The 24,818-nt window shown below is 29.7% G+C and overlaps 3 protein-coding genes across 9 annotated transcripts; all 3 read left to right on the top strand.

Moving 5' to 3' along the window:
* Positions 1-9,316: 9,316 nt before the first annotated feature.
* LOC105130652 (uncharacterized) lies at positions 9,317-13,417 on the top strand. Of its 5 annotated transcripts, XM_011033245.1 has the most exons (5): positions 9,317-9,900; positions 11,061-11,147; positions 11,241-11,692; positions 11,897-12,412; positions 13,074-13,417. In XM_011033245.1, exons 1-5 carry the CDS (start codon positions 9,609-9,611, stop codon positions 13,230-13,232), a joined length of 1,506 nt encoding a protein of 501 aa, XP_011031547.1. In that variant the 5' UTR covers positions 9,317-9,608; the 3' UTR covers positions 13,233-13,417. The 5 variants fall into 5 exon arrangements, with proteins under 5 accessions (XP_011031547.1, XP_011031545.1, XP_011031544.1 ...); XM_011033243.1 differs by having other exon boundaries at positions 11,070-11,692; XM_011033242.1 differs by having other exon boundaries at positions 11,061-11,692.
* A 3,155-nt stretch (positions 13,418-16,572) lies between these two features.
* On the top strand, positions 16,573-20,273 carry LOC105130651 (elongation factor 1-gamma-like). Of its 3 annotated transcripts, none has more exons than XM_011033241.1 (8): positions 16,573-16,722; positions 16,789-16,847; positions 17,805-17,954; positions 18,039-18,099; positions 18,188-18,240; positions 18,353-18,454; positions 18,574-19,099; positions 19,716-20,273. In XM_011033241.1, the coding sequence occupies exons 2-8, from the start codon at positions 16,839-16,841 to the stop codon at positions 20,093-20,095; spliced, it is 1,281 nt and encodes a 426-aa protein (XP_011031543.1). In that variant the 5' UTR covers positions 16,573-16,722; positions 16,789-16,838; the 3' UTR covers positions 20,096-20,273. The 3 variants fall into 3 exon arrangements, with proteins under 3 accessions (XP_011031543.1, XP_011031542.1, XP_011031541.1); XM_011033240.1 differs by having other exon boundaries at positions 16,574-16,722; positions 16,784-16,847; XM_011033239.1 differs by having other exon boundaries at positions 16,574-16,847.
* A 3,065-nt stretch (positions 20,274-23,338) lies between these two features.
* Positions 23,339-24,610, top strand: LOC105130650 (uncharacterized). The gene is made up of 2 exons (XM_011033238.1): positions 23,339-23,532; positions 24,071-24,610. The coding sequence occupies exons 1-2, from the start codon at positions 23,454-23,456 to the stop codon at positions 24,304-24,306; spliced, it is 315 nt and encodes a 104-aa protein (XP_011031540.1). The 5' UTR covers positions 23,339-23,453; the 3' UTR covers positions 24,307-24,610.
* Positions 24,611-24,818: the final 208 nt, after the last annotated feature.

The raw sequence follows: 24,818 nt of genomic DNA, 5'->3' as shown, positions 1-24,818 counted from the left end.
TTTGTGAAATAGATTTAGCGGGAAACTTTTAAAGGCTTAAGAGGAATTTAGAAGGAAGCATTGAAAAACTACATAACTTCAATAAACTTTCTTGTCAATAAGTTGTTAAAACATTGAAAGATGTTAATTTTAAGTTAGACACTAAAATAAAAAGTGGAAATGATGACATAATAATAAATTTTAACCATATGATGATGGAAATAGTTAATAAGATATTTAAATAGATGGTAGTGAAAGTCAAAAACCACATAGATATAAAGGATGTTAAAAAAAAATCCTTAACTAATTGGTAATAACCAATTTGGCCAAAACAATAAAATCCTTAACTAGTTGGTAATAACCAATTTGGCCAAAACAATTCAACCTAAAAGGTAATCTCTCACCAGAACCTAAAATAAACTTAAAGAAACATATAATCATGGAAGAAGTTAGAAGTAATTCAAAAGTAATGATTAAAAATTATAAAAATATTTCACCAAAAAACCTAGACCAAAAACTGATATTAGGAGATCTAAAGTTTATCCCACTAGATAAGATTAATCCAGAATATATTTTAAGGATAGTCAAACAAGTTTGTGATTCAATGGTTCAATAAATTCATAAACCAACTTATAGGAGACTTTATCCAAACTATATAGATAAAATGTACCTTTATCCCACCAATTTTAGATTTTTAGACTTTATATTATTCAGTGGTCAATGATTAATATATGTTTTGGAACATATAAATAGGTTCTTTTACCAATATAGAGAAGTTATTGATTCTGAATTTCTAAAGTTAAGATTGTTATTAAATTCATTAATGGAAAGCGCATTCATTTATAGTATATAAATTTACCACCAAATTTTATCTAAAACTAGAATGACATATAAACGATATTTCAAGCACACTTTTCTAAAATGAAATTAGAGTTTGTGTTGGCATATTTAGTAAAATTAAAACAATAGACTAGAGAGATTATATAGTAGTGTTTAAATAGATATATGGAAGTTAGAGTAAAGTGTTGGTCTATAATTCCTGAAAAGAAATTTGTAATGATTGCACAACATGGTCTAAAATGGGAGTTAAGAAATAAATTTAAAGAAATAAAGTTCTAGAATATATATATGAGTTGGGAAGAAATAGTTGAACTATATCCAAAAAACCATGTTTAATGGATACAGTTCAACTAGAAAGGAAGAATTAGCATCATAAGGTATAGATACTAAAAGAAACTTGCAATGAGGCATATCTTCCTCACTAGGGTACAGTTTGGAAGGACAGTCCAAACTAATTCATGATTATCCTCAAATAGGAACTAATGAGAATAAAAAGAAGTTAAAGGAGTTCAAACAAAAAAAATATCTAGAAAAAAAGTCCTTAAAGAGAGACCTACCATGAAGTTCAAAAGAATGCTAAACTAAAGTCAAATCCAATTAATATAAATGGGCTCATAAAATTCATGAGAAAAAATGACTAAGCGATATAGTATAATTTTCAATTTTATTCTCATTCAACTTTTTAATTTGTAAAATTTATTTCTTATTATTTTAATAAACTTGAAAAAAATATTAATAATTTATTTTCCAGCTCATTTTCATGACATAGTCAAACAATGAAAAGTGTTTTCCAACTTATTTTCTATAATACTACCAAATATCAAAAAATAATTCACTTTCTAGGAATCTATTTTTTAAAAAAAAACCACTTTCCAAAAGAAATCTATTTTTCAGTAAACAAACGAGGCCTTAGACAAAAATACACAAAGCAATGTAAGAAACTAAAAAGAACTAATGAAGGGTACCTACATGATCATAAAAATAAGGAAGACAATATGTTTGGTGCTTTGTTTTAAAGCGATAAAGATGATTTCTTCATATATAACATAGCAAAATACAACACGATGACTCTTATCCCTAGACAGTTTATCAATCAGAATGTTGAAGTTACAAAATTGGAAAGGGATGTTGTTGATAGCTCTGCAACACCAACACCCCCATAAAATAATAGCAGAGGAAGCTGACTAGGAAGTGTACTAGCTAGAAATAACTAGAGACATTGGAATGAAAGGAAAAGGTGTAACTGAGTTTGAAAAAGTTGTGAACGTTTTGTTTAAGAAACCAAATGCTAATAAGCATATACATATAAAACCCCTAAACTTACATGCTAAATTGAAATAGAGGAAATATAAAGAGTATTGTTTAATAATGATACTGTTGTAAATATAATGCCTATAAATATGTTAGGTGTAATTAGAAAAATATTGAAAGATTTGACATTGAGTAGAGTAATGATAAATGGGTTTAATAGAGAAGTTTTACAAGCTAAAGGAATGATATGTGTTAGTTTAAAAAGGGCTTCTTAGCTGCTCAAACAATGTTCTTTGTTGTAGATGCGATCTCATAACATAATGTTTTACTTGAAAGGAATTGGATTCACGAGAATGATTGTATTCCCTCAACTCTGTATCAAATGTTGTTACTTTGAAATGAGAATAAGTTTGAAGTTATCCATGCAGATAATAAACAATTTGTAACATGCGCAAACCACTAGGAAGCATAGTTTTATTGAAGAAAATAGAGTATAATTAGAATTGCACAACCATTATGATAAGTTACAATTAAAGAAATAGAAGATGAGATTCGTGTAACCCTAACAAATTCTATATTAATTGAAGAGCGTAGAAAGAAGAGGAAGATCTTTCTCTATAAATGAAACAACAACAGGAAATAATTCTAAAAAAGTTGCAGTCCATGCTATTATCTAGAGATTATTGGAACAATGGACTAAAAACAAGTACTGAAAAAATAAAACATAGAAACAAAAAGAAAGATACAAAAACAAGTAGCTAAAGTACAATAATTAGACCCAATATATGATGAGGTTGGTTGTCTACACCTATAAAGGGTTGAAAAGATAAAGTTTTTTTTTGTAGAGGAATTCAAGAGTTCAAGGAAAAAGTATCTTTTGTATAAGGCCAAGTAAGAATCATTTAAAGCTTGTAGCGTAAAATACATTTGATGAGACAAAATAGTAGGGATAAGATCCATGGTGAAAGCGATTTTTTGATTTGATTAAGTTTAGGGTTTACACTAGATTAAGAAAAACAAAAGGTAAAGAGGAAAGATAATAGTAAAGATAAGAGGACGTACATGAAAATAAAATAAAATAAGTCAAGCATATTTAATATCCATATTCAAATTCATTTCGAGAAAAGGTGTTTTGTAATTCATGCATGGTAAACATAAATAAATGATGGAATGGATATGACATAAAAATTTAAAATTTGAATCTCAATATACATATTAATTTAAGTTACTCATTAATTTATGGTTATTAATGGGTAATTTCTAAGAAGGATAAGTGTTATACTATAAATTTTATAGTATATAAATAAGGTTAAAGATAATTATCTAATAATTGAAAAATCAAGAAAATCTTATAAAATAAAAGTGTATAAAAGAAAGAATATGTAAATAAGCATAATGTTAGCATTTATAATAAATCATATAAATTAAAAGATAGTAGTAACTCTTGTGACTATGAGATTGTGGAAAGAACTCTTAGAGATAAAAGTTATTAGTAGTTAACATACATAAATTAGAAGGTTATTAGCCATTGATATCACTTGACTATATAAGGCATATGGTAAGGAAGATGAAAGGACACAAACAACTCAATAAAAACTTAAATCATTGCATTAGAGTTTCATCATATTCTCTAAACTTTCCAAACTTTAAACTAGTAGGTGATAGCTTGTAGGTGGTAATTCTGTAAGTGATAACAATGTAAGCGATAGTAAAATAAGCTTGCAATCTCAATTTCATAACTAAAAATACCAAGAAGATGTTTTATTATCCAGAAGTTCTAATTCATAAATGTAATAAAATTTATATAAATATAAGTATTTTTTTTCTAAATTACTGAGTTTACTTTATATTCAAGTTGTCGCTACACGACGTCGGGCGACGGACATTCAAATTATTATAATTCTTTGATTACTTTTTAAGTTAGATTATTGCTTGTGTGAAATTATTATAATTCTTTAATTATTTTTTAAGTTAGATTATTGCTTGTGTGAAGTGGATTTAATCATATATATTAATACTCATATAACTCTGCAATATAAATTATAACTCTGCAATATAAATTTAAAATTATATGAGTAGATCTAAAATTAAATTTAAAGTCAGAACAATTAATTTAAAACTCCAATATTATGGTGTAAATTTCTCTTAGTTGAGATAAACATAAAAGAACCTACTACTTGGATCAAATATGATAATTTATATTTTTTTCTTTGTTTTATTTGTGTCTGATTTTGGATCAAATATGATAATTTACATTTTTTCTTTGTTTTATTTGTGTCTGATTGTTAAGCATGTAAAAATTGCTCTCAATTTAAAGGTAATTTTGAGGATGTTAAATTCTCATAAATTTCTTAATCACGACAAAGATAGCCTGTGTTTTACTGGATTGAAAATCAAAATGCCAGTTTGAGCATGCTAAAACCTAAAGAAAACAGAAAGAAGACTATGAGGTTCTCCTTCTAACAAGAAGCAACAGCCTCACCATAATTTCTCTTTGTGTTCTTCTGGCGCGTGGTTGGCAAAAAGTAAATTCAGTAAAGGAGCATGTTAGGACTCAATAAAGCATGATCAGGCTTTTCAACTAATCTAGATTCTGCCAGCCCTTCTGACTATAAAATACAGAAAACCTAAGCATAAGAACCTTTACAGAAAAGAAAAGAGAAAGTGAGGGCATAAGAACCAATGAGCCAATTAAATCAAAGACGTTCTATCTATATGAACCCGCTTTAATCTCTTGCAACATAATATTTTTAAGTAGCAAATTTGGTACGTTCCAATAGTGAAGTACTATGTCAAGGAAATATATAGGATTCCTGGTCGTTTAGCTTTTAATTAATACAACTTGGTACGGGTCGGAATCCAGCAGCTAGCGTCAGGTTTAGAAAATGTTTTCCTTCTCAATTCTCAACCACTTCCAAGAGTTGCTTCTCTTTTAAATCACTCAACTTGATGATATCAAGAATCCTATCCCATAAGCAATAGAAAGTTACACGATATAGAATTAGATTTCAGTTTTTTTGAAGAAAGTAATGCCGTTTTAATGGAGTTTGTATAAAAATTATGGCTAGCCAGGACTGTTTCCTACAATTTCTCAGCACTTGATTCGTGCATCCTCATGCATGTCAACTGGCTTTACTTCGATCGTTAATCTGTGTGACGGTGACCATTTCTTTAATGTAGCAAACCACACAGAGGTATCTGTATTCTAAGCATGGGTGCTTCTAATCATGGTTAGGCACTCGGGGACCATGCTTCTATGGAATTAAGCATGGCTCCAAGAGGATATCAAATTTCGATGATTTGACGTTCTTCATGAATATTAGTCATTGATTACTCGTGAAAAGCTAGCCTGTGGATCCTCTGAAACAACGATCGATGGAGGTCGATATTTGAGATCATCCAAAGGACAGACATGCGAATAATGACTAACTAATATTCATGAAGAACCAGTCACGAAAATTGAAGATCACGTCCAGGACCCCATGGACGATACCTCCACCACTCTATCTGAAATGACCAAAAAAAAAAAAGGTTAATAAGTAAGGATATTGTCTCTCAAGTGCCACCATGCATCTTCGTTATACTAAGGTCATGATAAAATAATACTGTTTTAATTTTTATAAATCAAACCAACAACCTTTTAAAAAATAATTAAAAAATTAAATTAAATTTTGATTAAGTTATAAGTTGATTAATCATATTAACTTTTTTAAACTTGGTCTAAGTTAATAGTCAAATTAGTTAAATTTTAAATCAACTCATCAGATTAGGTCGAGTTTTACTTTTGGTTATCAAAATAAAGGATAAAAGTGCTTTTAGCATCGAATTCACCGGTCTATAGCAAGCATATATATATCACAAATAATAGTTAGGAAATTTGTGGATAAGTTTAGGAGATTTAGATGATTATTAAGAGGAATATCATAATCCTTTAAGGATGTGAAGGGCTTACCTCAGCAACCAGAACCAAAAGCAGGGGATCGAGAAACAGAAACAGGTAGGAAAATTGAAAAACATGAAGACCAAACTCTCAAAGGGATACCAAATTTTCAGACAAGCATCCATGCTTTACATGCACTATCATATCTCGCGAATAGACTTTAGAGATTAGATTCTTTATCTTTGATAGTATAACAATATCATTAATCTTCATTTCCAAAACATCAATATTTGTTTATATTTATCTATATAATATGGTGTTGAAGCATTTAAGGACATTGCCAGACCAGGTGAACCTTCGCACAGCTTGTGGTAATTTATAGCAAGAGCGCATTTGACATTGGTTTATTTAGGTTATCCTTTTAAGAACAAAGAATATCTTAAATTACATGATAATTATTTGCTTCGTTTTTTCTTATTATTATTTTTTCCTCTCTATTGCATATTAGCTTAGTGTTTAGGAAGGAGGATGGGATCATGTTTTTAAAAAATATTGAATTTTTATTTAAAATTATTTTTTATATTTTTTTATCATTTTAATGTGTTGTTATGAAAAATAATTTTTTAAAAATAAAATAAATATTATTTTTAAATAAAAAATACTTTTAAAAACAACGGATAAAACCCTCTACTAGTTATAAATATGCAGTTAAGGCCTTCACGTGTCCTTTTGTTTTTTAAAATAATATTACTCGATAATTATTTGCTTCATTTTTTCTTCTTATTATTTTTTCATCTCAATTGCATATTACCTTAGTGATTGGAAAAAAAGTTGAAATCGTGTTTTTAAAATATTAATTTTTTATTTAAAATTAATTTTTTTATATTTTTTTATCATTTTAATGTGTTCATATAAAAATAATTTTGTAAAAATAAAATAAATATTATTTTAATATATTTTTTAATAAAATATACTTTAAAAAACAACTATTATTTAAAAAAAAATCCAACACAAAGTTATAAATATGTATTTCAGGCCTTCATGGGTTCTATCGTTTTTTACCCCATGTAGCCTTTCTTTTGAAACTTTTTAAAAATAATAATAATAATAATAATAAGAAAAGGCTGTAAAAGAGCAGTTAAAAGGCCTGACTGTGTAGAGCTAGGCCATGAGCCCACAGACAGAGAAGAAGAGACCAAGGAGAGCTCCACCCGACCACCGAAGAGACAGTTAGTACCACAGGCCCAGCTTGACCTAATCTAGTCTACTGTGAATCGATCATATCGTTATGGGGCAGAACATGTTAAGAGCTCGGCTCGAACACAAACAAAAACTAGAGGAGTTTCGGAAGAATCAAAACTTAACAACAGGCACCCAGTAAGAACTAGAGAGCAGATTGTTGGGTTTTGATCGAAGCTAAATAAAAATGAAGCCCTCGCTAGTTATGGAATGATCCCATGATCATTTTTCACTTGAACAATTTGTTTTGTTCAACAATTTTCCAGACATGGTGTTGAGGAGGAAATTAACACTAACCTGCTGTATATTCCTAAGAAATTATTTTCTTTCTTGGAATTGCTTCGAATTCAAATTAGATTTAAAGAGGTTTCCTTCGCCATTTGAACCAACAATACTTGGATGTTTCATCAGCATGCTTTAAATTACAGTGACCAAACCCTATCTTGTAAATTTGACAATGATATGTTAATTCAAGTTTTTGATATGCTAATTCAAGTTTTGATTTGTTTGTAGGAAAGTAATTTTTTTAAGTGATTTTCTTTTAAAATAAATTTTAAAAAAATAAATTATTTTTTAATATTTAGTAGTGTCATGGAAAGTAAATTGAAAAATATTTTATAGTGTTTTGTTATTTCATGAAAAATAAGTTGGAAAATAGATTTATTAATGTTTTATTTTTTTCAAGTTTATTAAAATAATAAGAAATAAATCTTATAAATTAAAAAATTGAATGAAAATGGAATTAAAAAAAATCTAATTTAATAAATTATCTTAAATAAAATAAATAATAATCAAAATAATAGATATCAAATCTATATATATATAAAAAATTGAAAAATGGTGAAATTAAAATTCCTAATTCAAGTTTTGATTTGTTTGGAGGAAAGTAATTTTTTTAAATGATTTTTTTTAAAAATAAATTTTGAAAAAATAAATTATTTTTTAATATTTAGTAGTGTCATAGAAAGTAAATTGAAAAATATTTTCTAGTGTTTTGTTATTTTATGAAAAATAAGTTGGAAAATAGATTTATTAATGTTTTATTTTTTTCAAGTTTATTAAAATAATAAGAAATAAATCTTATAAATTAAAAAATTGAATGAAAATGGAATTAAAAAAAATCTAATTTAATAAATTATCTTAAATAAAATAAATAATAATCAAAATAATAGATATCAAATCTAATATATATAAAAAAATTGAAAAATGGTGAAATTAAAATAATAATAAATATAATTTTATAAATTATTTTAAATAAAATAAGTAACAATTAAAAGAATAATTACTAAATTTGGTAGATAAAAAAAATTAATTTAAAAAATGATAAAATAAAAGTAAATACAATAATAAAAATAAGGACCAAAATTAATATAAAAATTAAATTAAATTAAATTTTAAGGAATGGATTTGAAAAACAATTACTAACAATTAAAAGTTTGAAGACTAAATTTAATATAATCAATAAATAATATGATATTTTTAAATTTTACATAACTTTTAAAAATGTTTTCTTTTCAAAATAAAACAAAAATGATTTTTTATGAATCAAATCAAATTTTATTTAACAATATAGTATTTTTGATTAACAAATTTTTTTAATAACAAAAATACATATAAAAACACTATAACATTGCTTTTCATGTCTTATAAAGACTTCACTTCATTAAATTCAAGTGATTTGATGAACTTATTAATATAAAACATAATTCATTAATAATTTGTTAAATTTTATCTAAAAACATTAATTTTAATTAAAAAATTATCCAAAATAATATAGTTTTATTAATAAATCAAAACATCACAGTCAACTCACAAATATTCAAATTGATTTACTCAATCTATAAGAAACCCAGAACCAGAACCTGTACAGGTAATGGGTAGGAATGGTTTCTATTACTATTATTAAGAGTTTCTTGAAAAGTATGCTAAAAATTATTTTTAAAATATTTTTTATTTTAAAATATTTTAAAATATTATTTTATTTATTTATAATATTAATACATTTAAATAATAAAAATATTAATTTAAAATTTAAAAAAATCATATTTGTAAATAAAAAAAATACTTCTATATACATATATATAAAAGAATCAAATCTTAAACTCAACCTTAATGTGTCAAAGTCTTGAAGTTGGTGGCGAGCTACCGTAAACCCCCGTAACGTCTAAAAGATTGCTTCAAAGCAACAGCAGCGGCAGTGCAGGAAGAAGACAAATATGAAAGCTAAAAATCTCTCATGGATTAACTTACCAGAAATTCAAGCTGACAAAACCTAGTCACCCTCTACCACGCTCCTATAAAACTGATATTGCCGCGTACTTGTTACGCGCTTACCTTGGTTGCTATTCTACAGACTCCCTCCCTCCCTCGAACTATAAGAGAAGACCGCTGCAATTAATTTCTCAAGGAAGAAGACAACATGGGCTCTTGTTGTTTTCTGGGTTCTACTCTGTCACTGTTAGTTCTGATCTTGAATTTGGGTTTTACATTGACAAATGGATCGTCGTCTTTTTCATTTTTATCATCATCATCAGCAGCAGCAGCAGCAATGAAGTATGTATCGGCAATAGGTGACCCTGGAATGAAGAGTCCGAATGTGAGAGTGGCATTGGAAGCTTGGAATTTCTGCAATGAAGTTGGTTTTGAAGCTCCTAGTATGGGCAGCCCAAGGTTGGCTGATTGTGCTGATTTGTACTGTCCAGTCACCTCTGGTATATAAATATACTCTCTTTTCAACTCCTACTTTTCAATTATTACATAAAGATTGATTACTCGAATGATGCCATGTTCAACGTTTTTTCTTGGTATTAGAAGGTCATGTCAATCATTTATTGTTTAGTCATTAAATGAAGTCGAATTCTTGCTCGATCGTAACACCGATTGTTATGTGCTTGTATATAGCAATTGGCAGGCGTTTCTTGTGGTGTTTCTGTATTCTAAATGAAATTTCATTTTACTTTCTTTTTGGGGTTGCTTATGGTAATGTCCTTTAAAAGATTAGCTGATTGACTCCAGCAAATTGTTTCCATCTTTGTACGTTTCTATTCCCTGCTTTGGTCATCTTTTCTAGTTGCATCAATCTTGTCAAGTTCCCTAGACTTTTTTATTTTATTTTCCTTTTTTTTGTGTGGATTTATAGCTTTTCATGGGGGAGTATTGCTGAACAACCTCCTCATCTACTTTCCGTGCTGTATTTGTTCAATCTATATCGCAATGGACTTTCTTCTTCTCTAGGCTTTAAGGGGTTGCAATGTCTGTCTGTGAATACGTACTTTAATTTCGCATTTTAACAGGCCTAATTCTTAAGTTCATATCTGATATCTTATCCAATGACGTTCCATCAATGTATTTAGTTGTTGTCAAATCTAGCACCTTTTCTCCAAGCTCATTCTCCATACAGATTTGCACAAACTGTCTTCACGTTCTGATTCCAGTTTGTCCAAATGAAGGCTTCTCAATTAAACTCACAATTTTCACATCTTGCTACACTTAATACTGCCAGAGGGCTTTATTTTTGAGTCTCCATACAGATTTGTACAAACTGTCTTCACGTTCTGGTTCCCGTTTGTCCAAACGAAGGCTTCTCAGTTAAACTCCCAATTTTCACATCTTCTTACCCTTAATACTGCCAGAGGGCTTTATTTTTGCCATGTTGTATGCATAACTTGCTTCACTGTGCTTCTGATAATGATGTTCAGCATAATCAGCTCCTTGATACATGAACATGACATGCAAATTAACCAAATTATGCCCCTTGATGTAATTGGGATGCATTAAATCACATGAATGACTGTGCTGGGTGTAACATAGCAGCAGTTACAAATTCCTTGCTTTTCAACTGTCCTTTGTAGCTTTATGTCTCAATTTTCAGATTCTTTGGGTGCCGAACTTTTGGATAATAGGAGCAGGTGTGAAGTACATCATAAAGTGAAGAAATCTGACAACAGCTTAAGTGCTGGTGATAAGTTTCCTATATCAGATTTTGAATCCTATGAAGACCCTGACTTGTTTGCTGTGCAAAAGGAACTATATCTTGCTACTTTATGTGCAGTTGATGAACCCCCAAAACCATGGCAATTTTGGATGGTTATGCTCAAGAATGGAAACTTTGATAAAAACACGACTCTTTGTCCTGAAAATGGAAAGAGAGTCAGTAAAATAATAACAGGCAGAAACTTTCCATGTTTCGGTAAAGGATGTATGAATCAACCACTTGTGTACCATAACTACTCTCAGTTAGTTTTTTCTGGGGAGAAAATGGTGTCTTTGAGTGGAGGATATTTCGGGACATATGACCTTGATGCTGACCTGAGCAAAGGTGTAGGAAACAACTCCTACTTTTCAGTCTTTTGGAAGAAGAATTTGAGCACAGGGAGTTGGATTTTCACACACAAACTGACAACATCTGCAAAGTATCCCTGGCTTATGTTGTATCTACGTTCAGATGCTACCGAGGGATTTAATGGTGGCTATCACTATAACGGCAGTGGTATCATGCGAAAGGTTTGTTCACTTGACATCCTTCTGAATTGGTAGCGGGAAATTTCACATGAAAACACACATGCTTATTTATTACCCTCTAGAAATACAGAAGCTTTTTGCCTTGTTGTATCGCAGATATGTTTCTCTTTGGTCATAGTTTTTGTGTCTGCACAGTTTGAAGCAAAAACCAAATCATGATATATTTCTATCCTTTTCTTATCTCAGTTGCCAGATTCTCCAAACTTTAAAGTAAAGTTGACACTTAACGTTACACGGGGAGGAGGGGGAAACAGTCAATTTTACCTCCTTGATATAGGTAGCTGTTGGAAGAATAATGGAGATCCATGTGATGGTGATGTTCTGACAGATGTGACTAGATACAGTGAGATGATAATTAACCCAGCGACATCAAGCTGGTGCCGCCCAGATAACCAAGTTTCTTGCCCACCTTATCATGTTAGTCTGACTGGTGAAAAAATATATAGGAATGAGACATCTCGATTTCCATATTCCGCTTACCATCTGTACTGCAGTCCAGGAAATGCCAAATATCTGGAGAAGCCATATGATATCTGCGACCCATATAGCAATCCACAAGCACAAGAATTGGTGCAAATTCTTCCACATCGTGAATGGTCTGTGCACGGCTATCCTGAGAAGCAAGGAGATGGATGGATTGGGGACCCTAGGACTTGGGAGCTAGATACGGGGGCCCTTTCTAGTCGTCTATACTTCTACCAGGTATGTTTCTGATCTTACCTGATATAATGCACTGAAATTGTTACACAGAATTGATCTTATTTATCTCTTTGAGTATTTATATGGTTGAGAACAGGAGGAAATGGTGGTCTGGTAAATTTTTTGTGTGATCTTACCCAATATAATGCTCTGAATTTGTTACACAGAAGTGATCTTATTCATCTTTTGAATAGTTATATGGTTGAGAACAGGAGGAGGAAATGGTGGTCTGGTAAATTTTTCTTGGTTGGCACCTGGCATTTTTCATTAGTTGGTTGTGTACTTTTAGTGCTCAAGACCTTAAAATTTGTCCTTACAGGAAATTCATTGTGATATTTCAAGGTCTATTGAATTTCATATATTTTTCTTAGTCACTTTAACCTTTTAGGTTTGGTGATTCTTCTGTAAGTTGAAGGGACAGTAGGTCCAGCAATTCTGAACATGGCCTATGCATCTTGACAGCTATAGTTGACAGCGTGACAATTCTTGTATCTTTTGAAAGATTCTTCATGTTTGATATACACTTGTTCCCTGTCTGTACTGAAGATATAGTCCCTAATAGCTAGCAATATTCACAAGAAAAAGTATTAAGCAGCGGTTGCTAATATTGAGCAACTTTTATTGAGACTTAGAAAAGGTACTCCAAGACCATTTCTTTTTGCAGGATCCAGGAACAAAACCAGCACGGCGGGTGTGGTCTTCAATTAATGTTGGGACTGAGATATATGTTAGCCGGGCAGGGGAAACTGCTGAGTGGACTGTGAGTGATTTCGATGTGCTGGTTCCAGAAGATATTGCGAATGATGGTCATAACTCTTACTGATCTCTTCTAGCCAGTATGTTTACTCTTCTTCAGGCGAAACACAAGTGAATACATTATAAGGTTATTTGTTGTATATTTGCGTTTGATATATTTTTCGTAAATGTTACAGAATACTATGCTTTCACTTCTTCAAGTTTTGTCCCCTTCTAATCAGTAAATGAAGAAAGATATCCTTTTGCCTTTGATGGAAGGATCAAATCTGGTTCTGAGAAATTGTGTCACAGAACCATGTTGCTATCAAGTATCAGCCTCATCTTTCTGAGATTACTAGGATATGTAGGCATCAGCATAATTGATGATAATTTCATATGGTTCAACATAAATCAGGATATAAGATAATGGATTATCTCTATGCAAATCATTCGTCGATCAACCATAATTGACGTGTAACAAGAATATCATGATAAACAGATTTCATGGCCGAAAATGTATAAAATAGTAACAACAATTGTCGAAATTTTTATTGGATCTTAACAATACCAGTACTCTAGATCCGTAGAAGAATTGGAGGGAGGAAATTTCCTCCGAGACCCCTCATGAAAAGTTTTATAGTCTGCTATGAATATTACAGATTTAAGCTATACTGGTGTTTTATTAGTTTTTCTAAGATGTATTAATCAAAAAATACTAATTAAACAATGATTTGCCATTTTAATTTTTACTTCCTAATTCCAAAAATAAAGCTTGGCATTCCGTAGGACTACATATTAAGAACGCAATGCACATATTTTCTCCTGCGTGTTTTCATTATTGTTAATTTGATTTCTTCACTCATTGTTCATGAACAATCAAGGGCATTGATCACCTCTGCTATCCTATTGTTTGAAGATTCAGTCGAGACATATTTCTAAATCAAACGAATGCATCCTCCACACGAAACATCTAACGTAAACACTTTTATGCTGTTAAAATATCATCTTAATTTAATAAGTTTTTAAATGATATTTCAAAAAATAACGAATAACATCACAGTTAAAAAGAACTGCTATTCCATCAATTTCATAACATGAAAGTCTAGAAATCACCATGATATTTCTATGAATATATAATTGTGAATCAAAACTACAAATGATTGCTAAATCCTTATATAGAAGTATCCATTTCATTTTCCAAGATCCAAAAAAGTGTCAACCCGGAATGTTTGCCAGAATTCCTAAAACATCAAAATAGACAACCTCTGCTTGTAAATAGAAACTACAAATGATTCTTGCTACGAACTTGCAAGGTGAACATTACAGCAAAAGGTGAGTCAGACGAATAAGAGCTCACCAAAGAGAAGAAAACTCGAGTTGACTGAAGATCCTTTTGATTTTACAATGATTTTGATGTTGAGGGACTTAGATTTGCATCCTTCCCACTTTCCTATTTTTATTTTATTTTATTTTATTTAAAAAAATCCATCTTTAAATTCTCAAACTTTTTATATTATTTTAATTAAGCCCTTTTATTTGATTCCATTTGAAAAGGATAAGAAAAACTGTAGCATAAAGTGAAACTCGGTCCCTAAATTATAAGCATAATCTTAGTTGCATCCTTGAAGGAAAACTAATTTGAAAATAAAAGGGGATGAAGATTGATGTTATGACATTTTTAGTATATATTTCCATTACAAAAGTTTAAGGAGGATAATATGTTGATTAAACAATTAACTTATAACTGTTTTGATAAAATTACCAAATTATCTATCACTTAATTTAGAATTGATTTACATTAATAGCACTAGAATTTTGTGTTTGTGTGTGTGTGTATTATTTATTGTAAACATATTTGTTCTTATTGATAGGTATTTATATATCTTCCAAAATATATTTTATTTTTATTTTTTAATTTAATTTCAATAAACAAACCAAATTATGCTTGGGCTCTAGTGGATTTTGTAATGTGTTATGTTCACATGTCTTCTTTTGCAGGGGAAAAACAGTGTTGTTTTATACTAATATGTAATAAATAAGTGGGCTGGGTGATTCTAATAGCTTTTTGATAATATAATAATTATTATTTTTTAAAATATTTTTTATTTGAAAATATATTAAAGTAATATTTTTATTATTTTTAATAGTAACACCTCACAACAACTTGAAAAATTAAAAAAAATTATTTTTTCAAAAACATTTTAAAAATATAGTATAAACATTAAGCTAAGAAATATCGTATTTGTACCATGGCTATCAAATCCAACCTCATCAGATGATTTGCTTATACAAATTAATATTAATTTGAGTATATTAAAATAACTTTATATATATGGTACTTTTTATCAGCATTACCTTATAAAATATAATTTATTATAATGGTGTTGTTATTTTAAATATTTTTTATTTAATTTTATTTTTTATATTTGATTTATTAAATACTGAACTTTATAATTTATTATGGTTTTCTTTCTATGTAGTTATTTTAATTTCATAATCTATATGACAAGTTTAACGAGTTAACTAAGTTGACTCAATGTTTTTTTTTAATGATTTTTTTTAGTTTTATATTTTAACATAGGGCTAATTAAGAATTAAGTTTTATTTTTTGTTTCAGTTTATTTTTTATGAAATTATTCCAATTTCATAACTCAAGTCATGGGTTTTATGAAATAACCTAGATAGACTTACGTTGTTTTATTGTGTTCTTTTTTTAGATTGAATATTTTTTAATTTTATCATTCAACAATGAGTTTATTAAGAATTAGACTTCTTAATTTATTTAATTTACTTTTTATAAACTTATTATAGTATCATGACTTGGGTCATGAAATTAGTAGTTTAATTTTAATTGACTTGGATTATTTTTTTAATTTATTTTTTAAAAAGTTATTTTGCTTTAATAACTTGAATCATGAGTTGGGTTGACTTAGGTTGGTTTTGGTTTTTTTATGTTTTTTTTTTTAATTTTTTCTTGAATTGACAATTATATTTTATAATTTATTTTAATTTATTTTTTATAAGGTTATATGATCACATGATCCGAGTTATAAATTTAGATGTTAAGTCAAATTGACTTGAGTTATTTTTTTAATTATTTTTTTAAATTTTATCTTTTAATATTTATTTAATTAAAAATTAAATTTTATAATTTATTTTATATAAAATTATCATAATCTCATAATCTAAATGATAAATTAAATTATTTTAATTAAATTATATTTTTATTAATTATTTAAATTATATTTAAACTCAACAATCAATTTCAAATTTGAGCATTTTTTTTTTATGCTAAAAAAATGTTAGTTGCGCTCTGTTTCTTTTTATGTTTTTTTTTAATCAAACCCAAAACATAGCATGGACTGCAATCCTGGTATTGACCCGTCCAATTTATAACCCGGCCTTGAGCTGGTCTTAAAGATTAGGACCCGCACACCACGCTCACGTCACAGTTCCAACCCTACTGCTAACTTCTTAAACCCAAGCTTTCTTGCCTGGTTGTCTGAGCCTTACCCCTCTTCACCTCACCTTTACTCTCTGCTTATCTCCACAAGAGCTGGACTTTATTCTTACAGAAGGTAACTACCACTCTTCATTGCAGATCAAACTTAATGTTTTTTTTTGGGTTTGTTTTCCCAGCTTTGTATTGCTAATCTGATCTTTCTGGAGCAACTGAACAATCTTCTGTTGAGTCATGGCTCTGGTAAGTAATGATCATTTTTACTTTCTGGGATTTAGTTTGTTTTTTATTTAGTCTAGTGTTTAGATCTGTTGTACTGATCAGGTTGTCTTGCATTGAAAATTGAGAAAAACAGCGAGGAATGGAAAGGAAAGGAAAATCACACTTGAATTTATTAATGTTTATTTATTGTGTGGTATAGTTGATGGTAAAGTCGATGACTTGTAGATGGTGTGTTATCATGATTAGTTACCATTATATATCCAATTGAAGCTAGGATGTATATGGAATATGGATAATGCATTTCGTATGTCTACATGAACTAAGGGTGTGGAAATTGGTGAAAATGAGGGATTGCGTTTATTTTTGCTGCACCGGATGTAAGAACTAGATGGTTATCTTTAGTATTATCCTTTGAAAAGTTCTTGAAATGAAAATGTTGAAATTCAGATGATCAACTTGCTGTTAATTTCTGGATTGACCCTTTTTGTGTTTCTTTTTCAATCTAGATTTGGAAATGGACTTTTTGACGTTGGTATTTATTTATTTTATTCAAATTGTTGGATTTTAATTTCTTAGGTAATGTTTACAGTAGGTCTGGATGTTTTTGGTTGGCTTTGTCACGGCATGCCTATTCATGTGTGCATATGACTAGTGTCTTTCCTTTGTTGATTTATGGAGTGCTAAGTTGGAAATGCAAAGTGGGGTTTTTGGCCTAATGTAATGAAGTTTGAGACTTTGTATTTAGAAGGGGCTTAGACCCGTTTTCCAACACATGCTTCATGCTGACAAGATTAGACTATTCTTTTTTTCTTGGACTTTAGCAATGATGTTTTTGTTATGGTTAACTGGTTGGTGGCGCTGTGATTTATTTGACCAAAGCACATGGAACAGTTTGAGGTGTTTGAAATTGTCATTCCTTAAAAATTCTATAATAGATCTGTTTCTGAATCTCAAACATTCTTGTTTATTTGCTTCAAGGTATTACATGCGGGCAGCACAAACAAAAATGCTTTAAAGACACTCATTGCTGCTGAGTATAGTGGTGTCCAAGTTGAACTGGTCAAGAATTTTGAGATGGGTGTGTCAAATAAGACACCAGAGTTTCTTAAGATGAACCCCATTGGAAAGGTTTGTTGTGTACTATCAGAAATTATTTAAGGCGTGCCATGATTGTTGTGTTCATTTTTACATATAAGGTTGTTTTGTTTGTAGGTTCCTGTGTTGGAAACTCCAGATGGTCCCATATTTGAGAGTAATGCTATTGCACGCTATGGTGAGGCATAATAAAAAATTATATTCTCTCTGTTTATTTACTGCAGCAGTATGATATGTTCTCAGTTGTCAGCTACTTCTTGGTGCAGTTACTCGCCTGAAGGCTGATAATCCCCTCTATGGCTCTTCATTGATGGAATATGTAAGTGATTCTAGGTTTGGTGATGTTCATACTCAAGAAGTGTTTGGCATGCTGTCCATTCTAATAGACCTTTATTTTTTCCCAAAATTGCTCTCTAAACTGGGCTTTGCAGGCTCGCATTGAGCAATGGATTGATTTTGCAACATTGGAGATTGATGCCAATATTTTGCGCTGGTTCATACCAAGAATTGGTTTTTCTGTATACCTTCCTCCGGTTAGTCAAATTCTTCTTCTCTATGGAACTAGAGTTGAATATTGTTATTTGGAATATATTTATATATACTGGCAGCAATTGGTTCATTATTCTTGTATTTTACTTTTACTCTACCTAAGGCCGAGGAAGCTGCAATTGCTGCATTGAAGAGAGCACTCACAGCTTTGAACACCCATCTTTCCACCAGCACTTATCTGGTTGGACATTCTTTGACATTGGCTGATATCATTTTGACCTGTAACCTGACTTTGGGATTTAGCCGTCTTTTGACAAAAACCTTCACTTCAGAATTTCCCCATGTTGAGAGATACTTCTGGACTATGGTTAATCAGCCAAATTTCCGCAAGATATTGGGTGATGTGAAACAAACAGAATCTGTTCCTCCTGTGCAAAAACCTTCACAACAAAAGGAACCTGCAAAACCTAAGGAACCTGCAATTCCTAAGGCTAAGGAGGAGCCAAAGAAGGAAACCAAGAAAGAATCAGCAAAGCCTAAAGCAGAAGAGGCTGGTGAAGCAGAAGAGGCGCCCAAGCCCAAGCCTAAGAATCCCCTTGATCTTTTGCCGCCTAGTAAGATGATCCTTGATGAATGGAAGAGGCTTTATTCTAACACAAAGACCAACTTTCGTGAGGTTGCAATTAAAGGTACTTTTTTCCCCTTTCTTTTTGTGAGTATGATTATTAAGTTTGTTCACACAATATAGATTTCATTAAAATCTAGGACTATTCTTGGCCCTTTGAATTCGCCTGTGTTTCTGCCTGTTAGTAGTTAAACTATTTGATGATTGCAGATACACAGTTTGGCTAATGATTCTCTCTTGTGATAAATGAGAAATTAAGACTGTTAATGTTTGGCTAATGATTGCATGCACTTTAGAGTTACCTTAGATCTTTCATGTTTACTACTTGCTCATGCTTCTGTTTTCCTCCATAAATTACATACCTAAATGGGGGTTTTTTTTCCCTAATTAAATCCCATCTAGCTTTCTTCTGAGTCATTTCCAGTTCATGGGTTGGTGTTCTCCTGTTTTTATTTTCAGATTGGGTAGCTTCCTCGTGATTAAGTTATAACAAAACCCCTAAAAATCCCTTTGTTGGTTTTGTAATTTCCCGGGAAGAAAAGAAGCTCATAAATTAAGTTTTTGTGATTGCTTTTTCATTGTAAAAGGAAAAAAAAATCATCCTTCTTTCAAAATAGGAAACTCAGGTTCTTTTAGTGGACTTTCTAGGTAATAAGATTTGTTATTGCCTTTGTTTGCAGGATTTTGGGAAATGTATGATCCCGAGGGCTATTCCCTTTGGTTTTGTGATTACAAGTACAATGATGAGAATACAGTGTCATTTGTGACATTAAACAAGGTAGGAGGTTTCCTTCAGAGAATGGACTTGGCTCGTAAGTATGCTTTTGGGAAGATGCTGGTGATTGGCTCAGGACCACCATTCAAGGTGAAGGGGCTGTGGCTCTTCCGTGGACAAGAGATTCCCCAGTTTGTGATCGACGAGTGTTATGACATGGAGCTTTACGAGTGGAAGAAGGTTGACATCACAGATGAAGAACAGAAGGAGCGAGCCAGTCAGATGATTGAAGATTATGAGCCTTTTGAGGGGGAGCCTCTATTGGATGCCAAATGCTTCAAGTGATCAAGTTTCTGCCTGCTCTGTTAGTTACAATGCTCAGGGTTCTCCCAAATTGCTGTTTAAACTTTTCTAAATTCTGTCTTTGGTCTTCAATTTCTGTTTGCAGTGGTTTTTGTGACACCAATAGCAACGTTGTGATGATAGTCTGGAATAATTGAGATATCCCTACGTTTTTGGTTAAGATTAATTTTTTTAAACATCTAAAAGAAATATTAAGGTGTGGATAATATTTTTTAGTGAAAAAAAAAACTTTTAAATTATGTAAAGGTTTACTTGATTTGACTTGATTGGTTGGATAGATTTAAAGATAAATTGAACATTTCAAGAAAATATTTCTAAAAAAACATTGATTTGATTTGACTTGATTGATTGGATAGATTTAAAGATAAATTGAATATCAGTAAAAATATAGTTTAAGTTGTAAAGATTCAAGAAAATATTTCTAAAAAAACATTGAAATAAAAATATATTGGATTGATTTATATTAATTTAGGTTAACTTATTAGATCTTTTCTTTCAACTTAGTGTTGAAGAATGAAGAAATTAATTTTTTTATTTAAAAAATATTTTAAAAAAATATATCAGATTGATTTGTATTAATTTTGAGTTAATTTGTTAAATTTTTAACTTGGATTATGAGATTGATAATTCTAAATAAAATAAATTATGAAGTTTAAGTATGATTTAGTTTTGAAAAAAAAAAGTTTAAAAAATAAAAAAAATAACTTGAGTTAATTTATTAAATTCATAATTCATATAATGGGATCATAATAATTTTTTAGAAAATAAACAAAAAAAAAATAACTTGAATCAACTCATGTTAACCTATTATGAGTTATAAAACTATATAACCTCATATAAAGAAATTTTAAAAAGATTATAAAGATTAATTTTTAATAAATTCATTGATGAAAGATGAAATTAAAAAAAATCAGTATAAAAACATGACATAATAAAACGACTTGAATTAACCAGCAAACCACATGACTCAAGTAATAAAACCGGGATAACTTCATAAAAAGTATTTAAAATAAATCATGAAACCTAATTTCTAATCAACTCAAACTTAAAAGATGAAATTGAAAAATTACCAATTAAAAAAATATAAAACTTGAGTCAATCAGATTAATCAACCAAATCCGCAAATCACAACTCAGACCCTAAGATTAAAATAACTTAATAAAAAAAACCAAAATAAATTATAAAGGCAAACTCATAATCAACCAGAAGTTGAAGGATAAAATTGAAAAACTATAAATTAAAAAAGACAAAAAAAAATTGACTCAATCGGGTTACGTAGCCAAACCTTCAAATTGCAATTTAAGTTATGAGATTGAGATAATTTCATAAAGAAAAGCCAAAATAAATCATGAAATTTAATTCTTAATTAACTCAATGTTGATCAATAAAAAAAAAACAAAAAAAAAAACTCTAGTTAATCATATTAATTTGTCAAACTCGTGACAAAAATTATAAAAATGGGCTAACCATATAGAAAGCAAACCATAATAAATTATAAAGCCCAATCTACAATAAATGAAATGTCAAATAATGAATTTTAAAAAAATACATAAAATAAAAAAAATTATCAAAATAAATAGTATTTTATGAGATGATATATAAGAAAAACACCACTCTTTTTAGTTTTTTATTAACGAAATTTGTTTTGTGCACTGTGCCTTGGGCTTTCGGTGTTTAAAAACAATGCTAGGATAAAAGAAATCCAACTCATGAGTTATTACTTTAATTGGTAATCAAAATAATATAAAAAACACTGCAATAATAAATAAACTAGAAAAAAATAATAAAAAAAATAAAAAACCTCGAACTTAAACCTATTTAGATTATTAAATAATCTAATATTGAAAAGTGGAACTATAATGAAAAAAAAAGAAGAAGCAAGTTCTTTCTTTTTAAAGCCCTATCAAATCAAGTGAGTTTGAAAACCTTGTGATAATATGCATAAAATTATGATAATCTTATATGGATAAAATTAAAATAAATAAATTAAAAAAAATCCATACTAACCTTTGAGACCGATGATTATAATCATGAACCCGGAGCTAACCCAATAAAAAACATATCATAAAAAATAACAAAGCAAAACATTTTAAAAAATAATAAAACAATAAGAAAAAACCAACTTAAAAAAACCTATGTGAACCTCATAAAACCTGGTTTAATCACCAAAAACTTGTTACTCATAAAATTCTATATTTAAATTCAATTAAGAAAATTCACTCTTAATTAATTTAGTTTTGAAGAATGAATTGTTGAAAAAATATTAAATATTAAATGAACAAATTTGCAATTTTAATTTTTTTATTTTCAAATACTTTAAGGGCTTGTTTAAATATGTGATGGCGGTTGCTTTTCAAATAACTTTTCGTGTCAAAATATATGCCAATTATATTTTTTTAATTTTTAAAAATTATTTTTAACATCAGCACATCAAAATGATATGAAAACAATAAAAATATATTAATTTAAAATTAATAAAAAAATAAAAAAATTTAATTTTTTTCAATAATATTTTTAAAACACAAAAATAATCTCTTATAAACACAAAATTAATACTCCATAATTCCAAGAATAAAGCTTGGCATTCCGCAGGACTATAAGGACGCCATGCACATGTTTTCATTATTGTTAATTTGATTTCTTCACTCATTCTTCACGAACAATCAAGGGCATTGGTCTTCTCTTCTATCCCATCGGTACAACTTGATTTCCAAAGAGTTGAATTGTTTGAAGATTCTATCGACATATATTTCTAAATCAAGCTTAGCAAACCTATAATGTGAATATTTTTATGATGTTAATTAACTATTTTAATTAAAAAAATTAAATTTTTAAATAATATCTTAATATATAATTTATATTATTGTTTAGCATATAAAACCAAGAAACACGCTAAGATTTTAGGTTTTTTTTAAGAATAAAAAAATAATTATACAATCACAATAAATAATAAAATAAATCTATAACTACATTGTTTTCACCTTCCATTTTAACTTTTTTTTGTTATATGATATTCTTTTGCTCGATGGCTGGAGACCATTGGAACTCACATGATAATCTGATCCATTAAATTAATTAATTAAATATTAAAAAAATAAAAACTAAAACTAAAAATAAAAATAACAACAAAATAAAATCAATGACTGGTCACGTGAGGCTCAGGTGAGCACAGAACTGGAAGCATCAGAGCAGTCGCATGCCAGAGACGTGTAAATTGTAATAAAAGGTCTCCCACAACTAACGCAAGTATTCATTCTTTCAACTTTCGACCAAACTGCTGCTACTGTCTCTCTCTCTCCCCCTCTCTATCACAACAATCTTAATTTTACAAAGGAAAGAAATGGGGAGTTGTTGTGGGTTTGGATCTCTACAGATTTTTGTTATTTTCTTCTTGTCAATTTCCCTGCATCTTCTTTCAGGTACCTCCATTTTGTTTTTCATTTTCGTTCTTGATTTACTTGTATTGACTTGATACATGCGATACCCACTCTTTGGAATTTTAGGATTTCTGTGATTCTTTAGTTTTTAGTTTCTGTTTCTTGTTGAATTGTTGAATTTTCGATAATCTATCTGTTTGGTTTCTGGGAAAACTAAGGAAGGAAAACAGACAGATGCTAAATAATGAATTTTAGTTGTGGTTAGTTCATTTTTTTCCCACTTTCAAGAAACTTAGAGAATTTTGGATCTAAGCTCTAATGGGTAGCTAACAAAATCAATTTCTTAGGAATAATATTTGTTCAATGGTTTCAAGGCCCGAATTTTCTTCTTGTATTTATCAATTTGTGACCTGAAATTTAATTGCGTAAGATGTAATTCTCATGATTCTATTTGTGTAGTTTTTGCTGTCTTAAAGCGTGACGAACCTTGATTTTGAGTTTTCTGTTGTATTTAATCAATTCAGGCAACATTTATTTCACTATTAAAGATGGGTTTCAAACTTTTGTTTTCTGTTTCAAGGTTTAGCGAGTGACCCGGCGAATCCTAAAGATACAAATAAACCTGAGAGGCATTCAAAAAGCTCAGTGGGAATTAAGGTGGTAATAGCCTGTCTCAGTGTCGTGGCGATAATTGGATTTACCATGTTATTGTTTAAGATTTGGCAAAAGAAGAAGAGGGAAGAGCAGCATGCCCGTCTTCTAAAGCTTTTCGAAGATGATGATGAGCTTGAGGTTGAGCTTGGCATCAGGGATTGAGATCACTTTCTTATTTTGGTGCTTTGACTGTATCTAGTCGAGGTGTGCATCGCAACTTTGATCTCTTATACAATTTGTTATCTTATAATTACAGGTTCGGGAAAATTTTAGTCTGGTGGTGCATAACTTTTCCCTGTTGTGTATTATACTGTAGGTCATATATACCGATTATGCTAATAGGCAATCTTAAAGTCCATGGAATTACTTTTTCCTTTTTGCAAATCAAACAGTTTTGATTCAGCTAAAGTGGTTTAGCATTTCCCCTTCCAAGTGCTTTGTTTATGTGATTTTATTTTGTTCTCCACCTTGCCCTTTTCTTTTTGTAAATGGTCTTCATCTTGTAGTTGCTTCCCATTAGTAAGTCACCTTGTAACAACATGAAAATCCAGTGGCCAGCCCTGAAAATAGTGAACTCACAGAGGTGTAATTATATAATCAAAAATGCAATTGGAGAAAATACCTGCAAGATGATGCTGGGCTTTTAGTAGTCATATTTTTAATAAATTTCATAC

The sequence above is a fragment of the Populus euphratica genome, unplaced genomic scaffold (assembly GCF_000495115.2).
Source record: "Populus euphratica unplaced genomic scaffold, PopEup_1.0 scaffold29.1, whole genome shotgun sequence".
Taxonomy (NCBI): domain Eukaryota; kingdom Viridiplantae; phylum Streptophyta; class Magnoliopsida; order Malpighiales; family Salicaceae; genus Populus; species Populus euphratica.
Note: the sequence above shows the minus strand (reverse complement) of the source record. Positions and strands in the feature narration are given on the sequence as shown.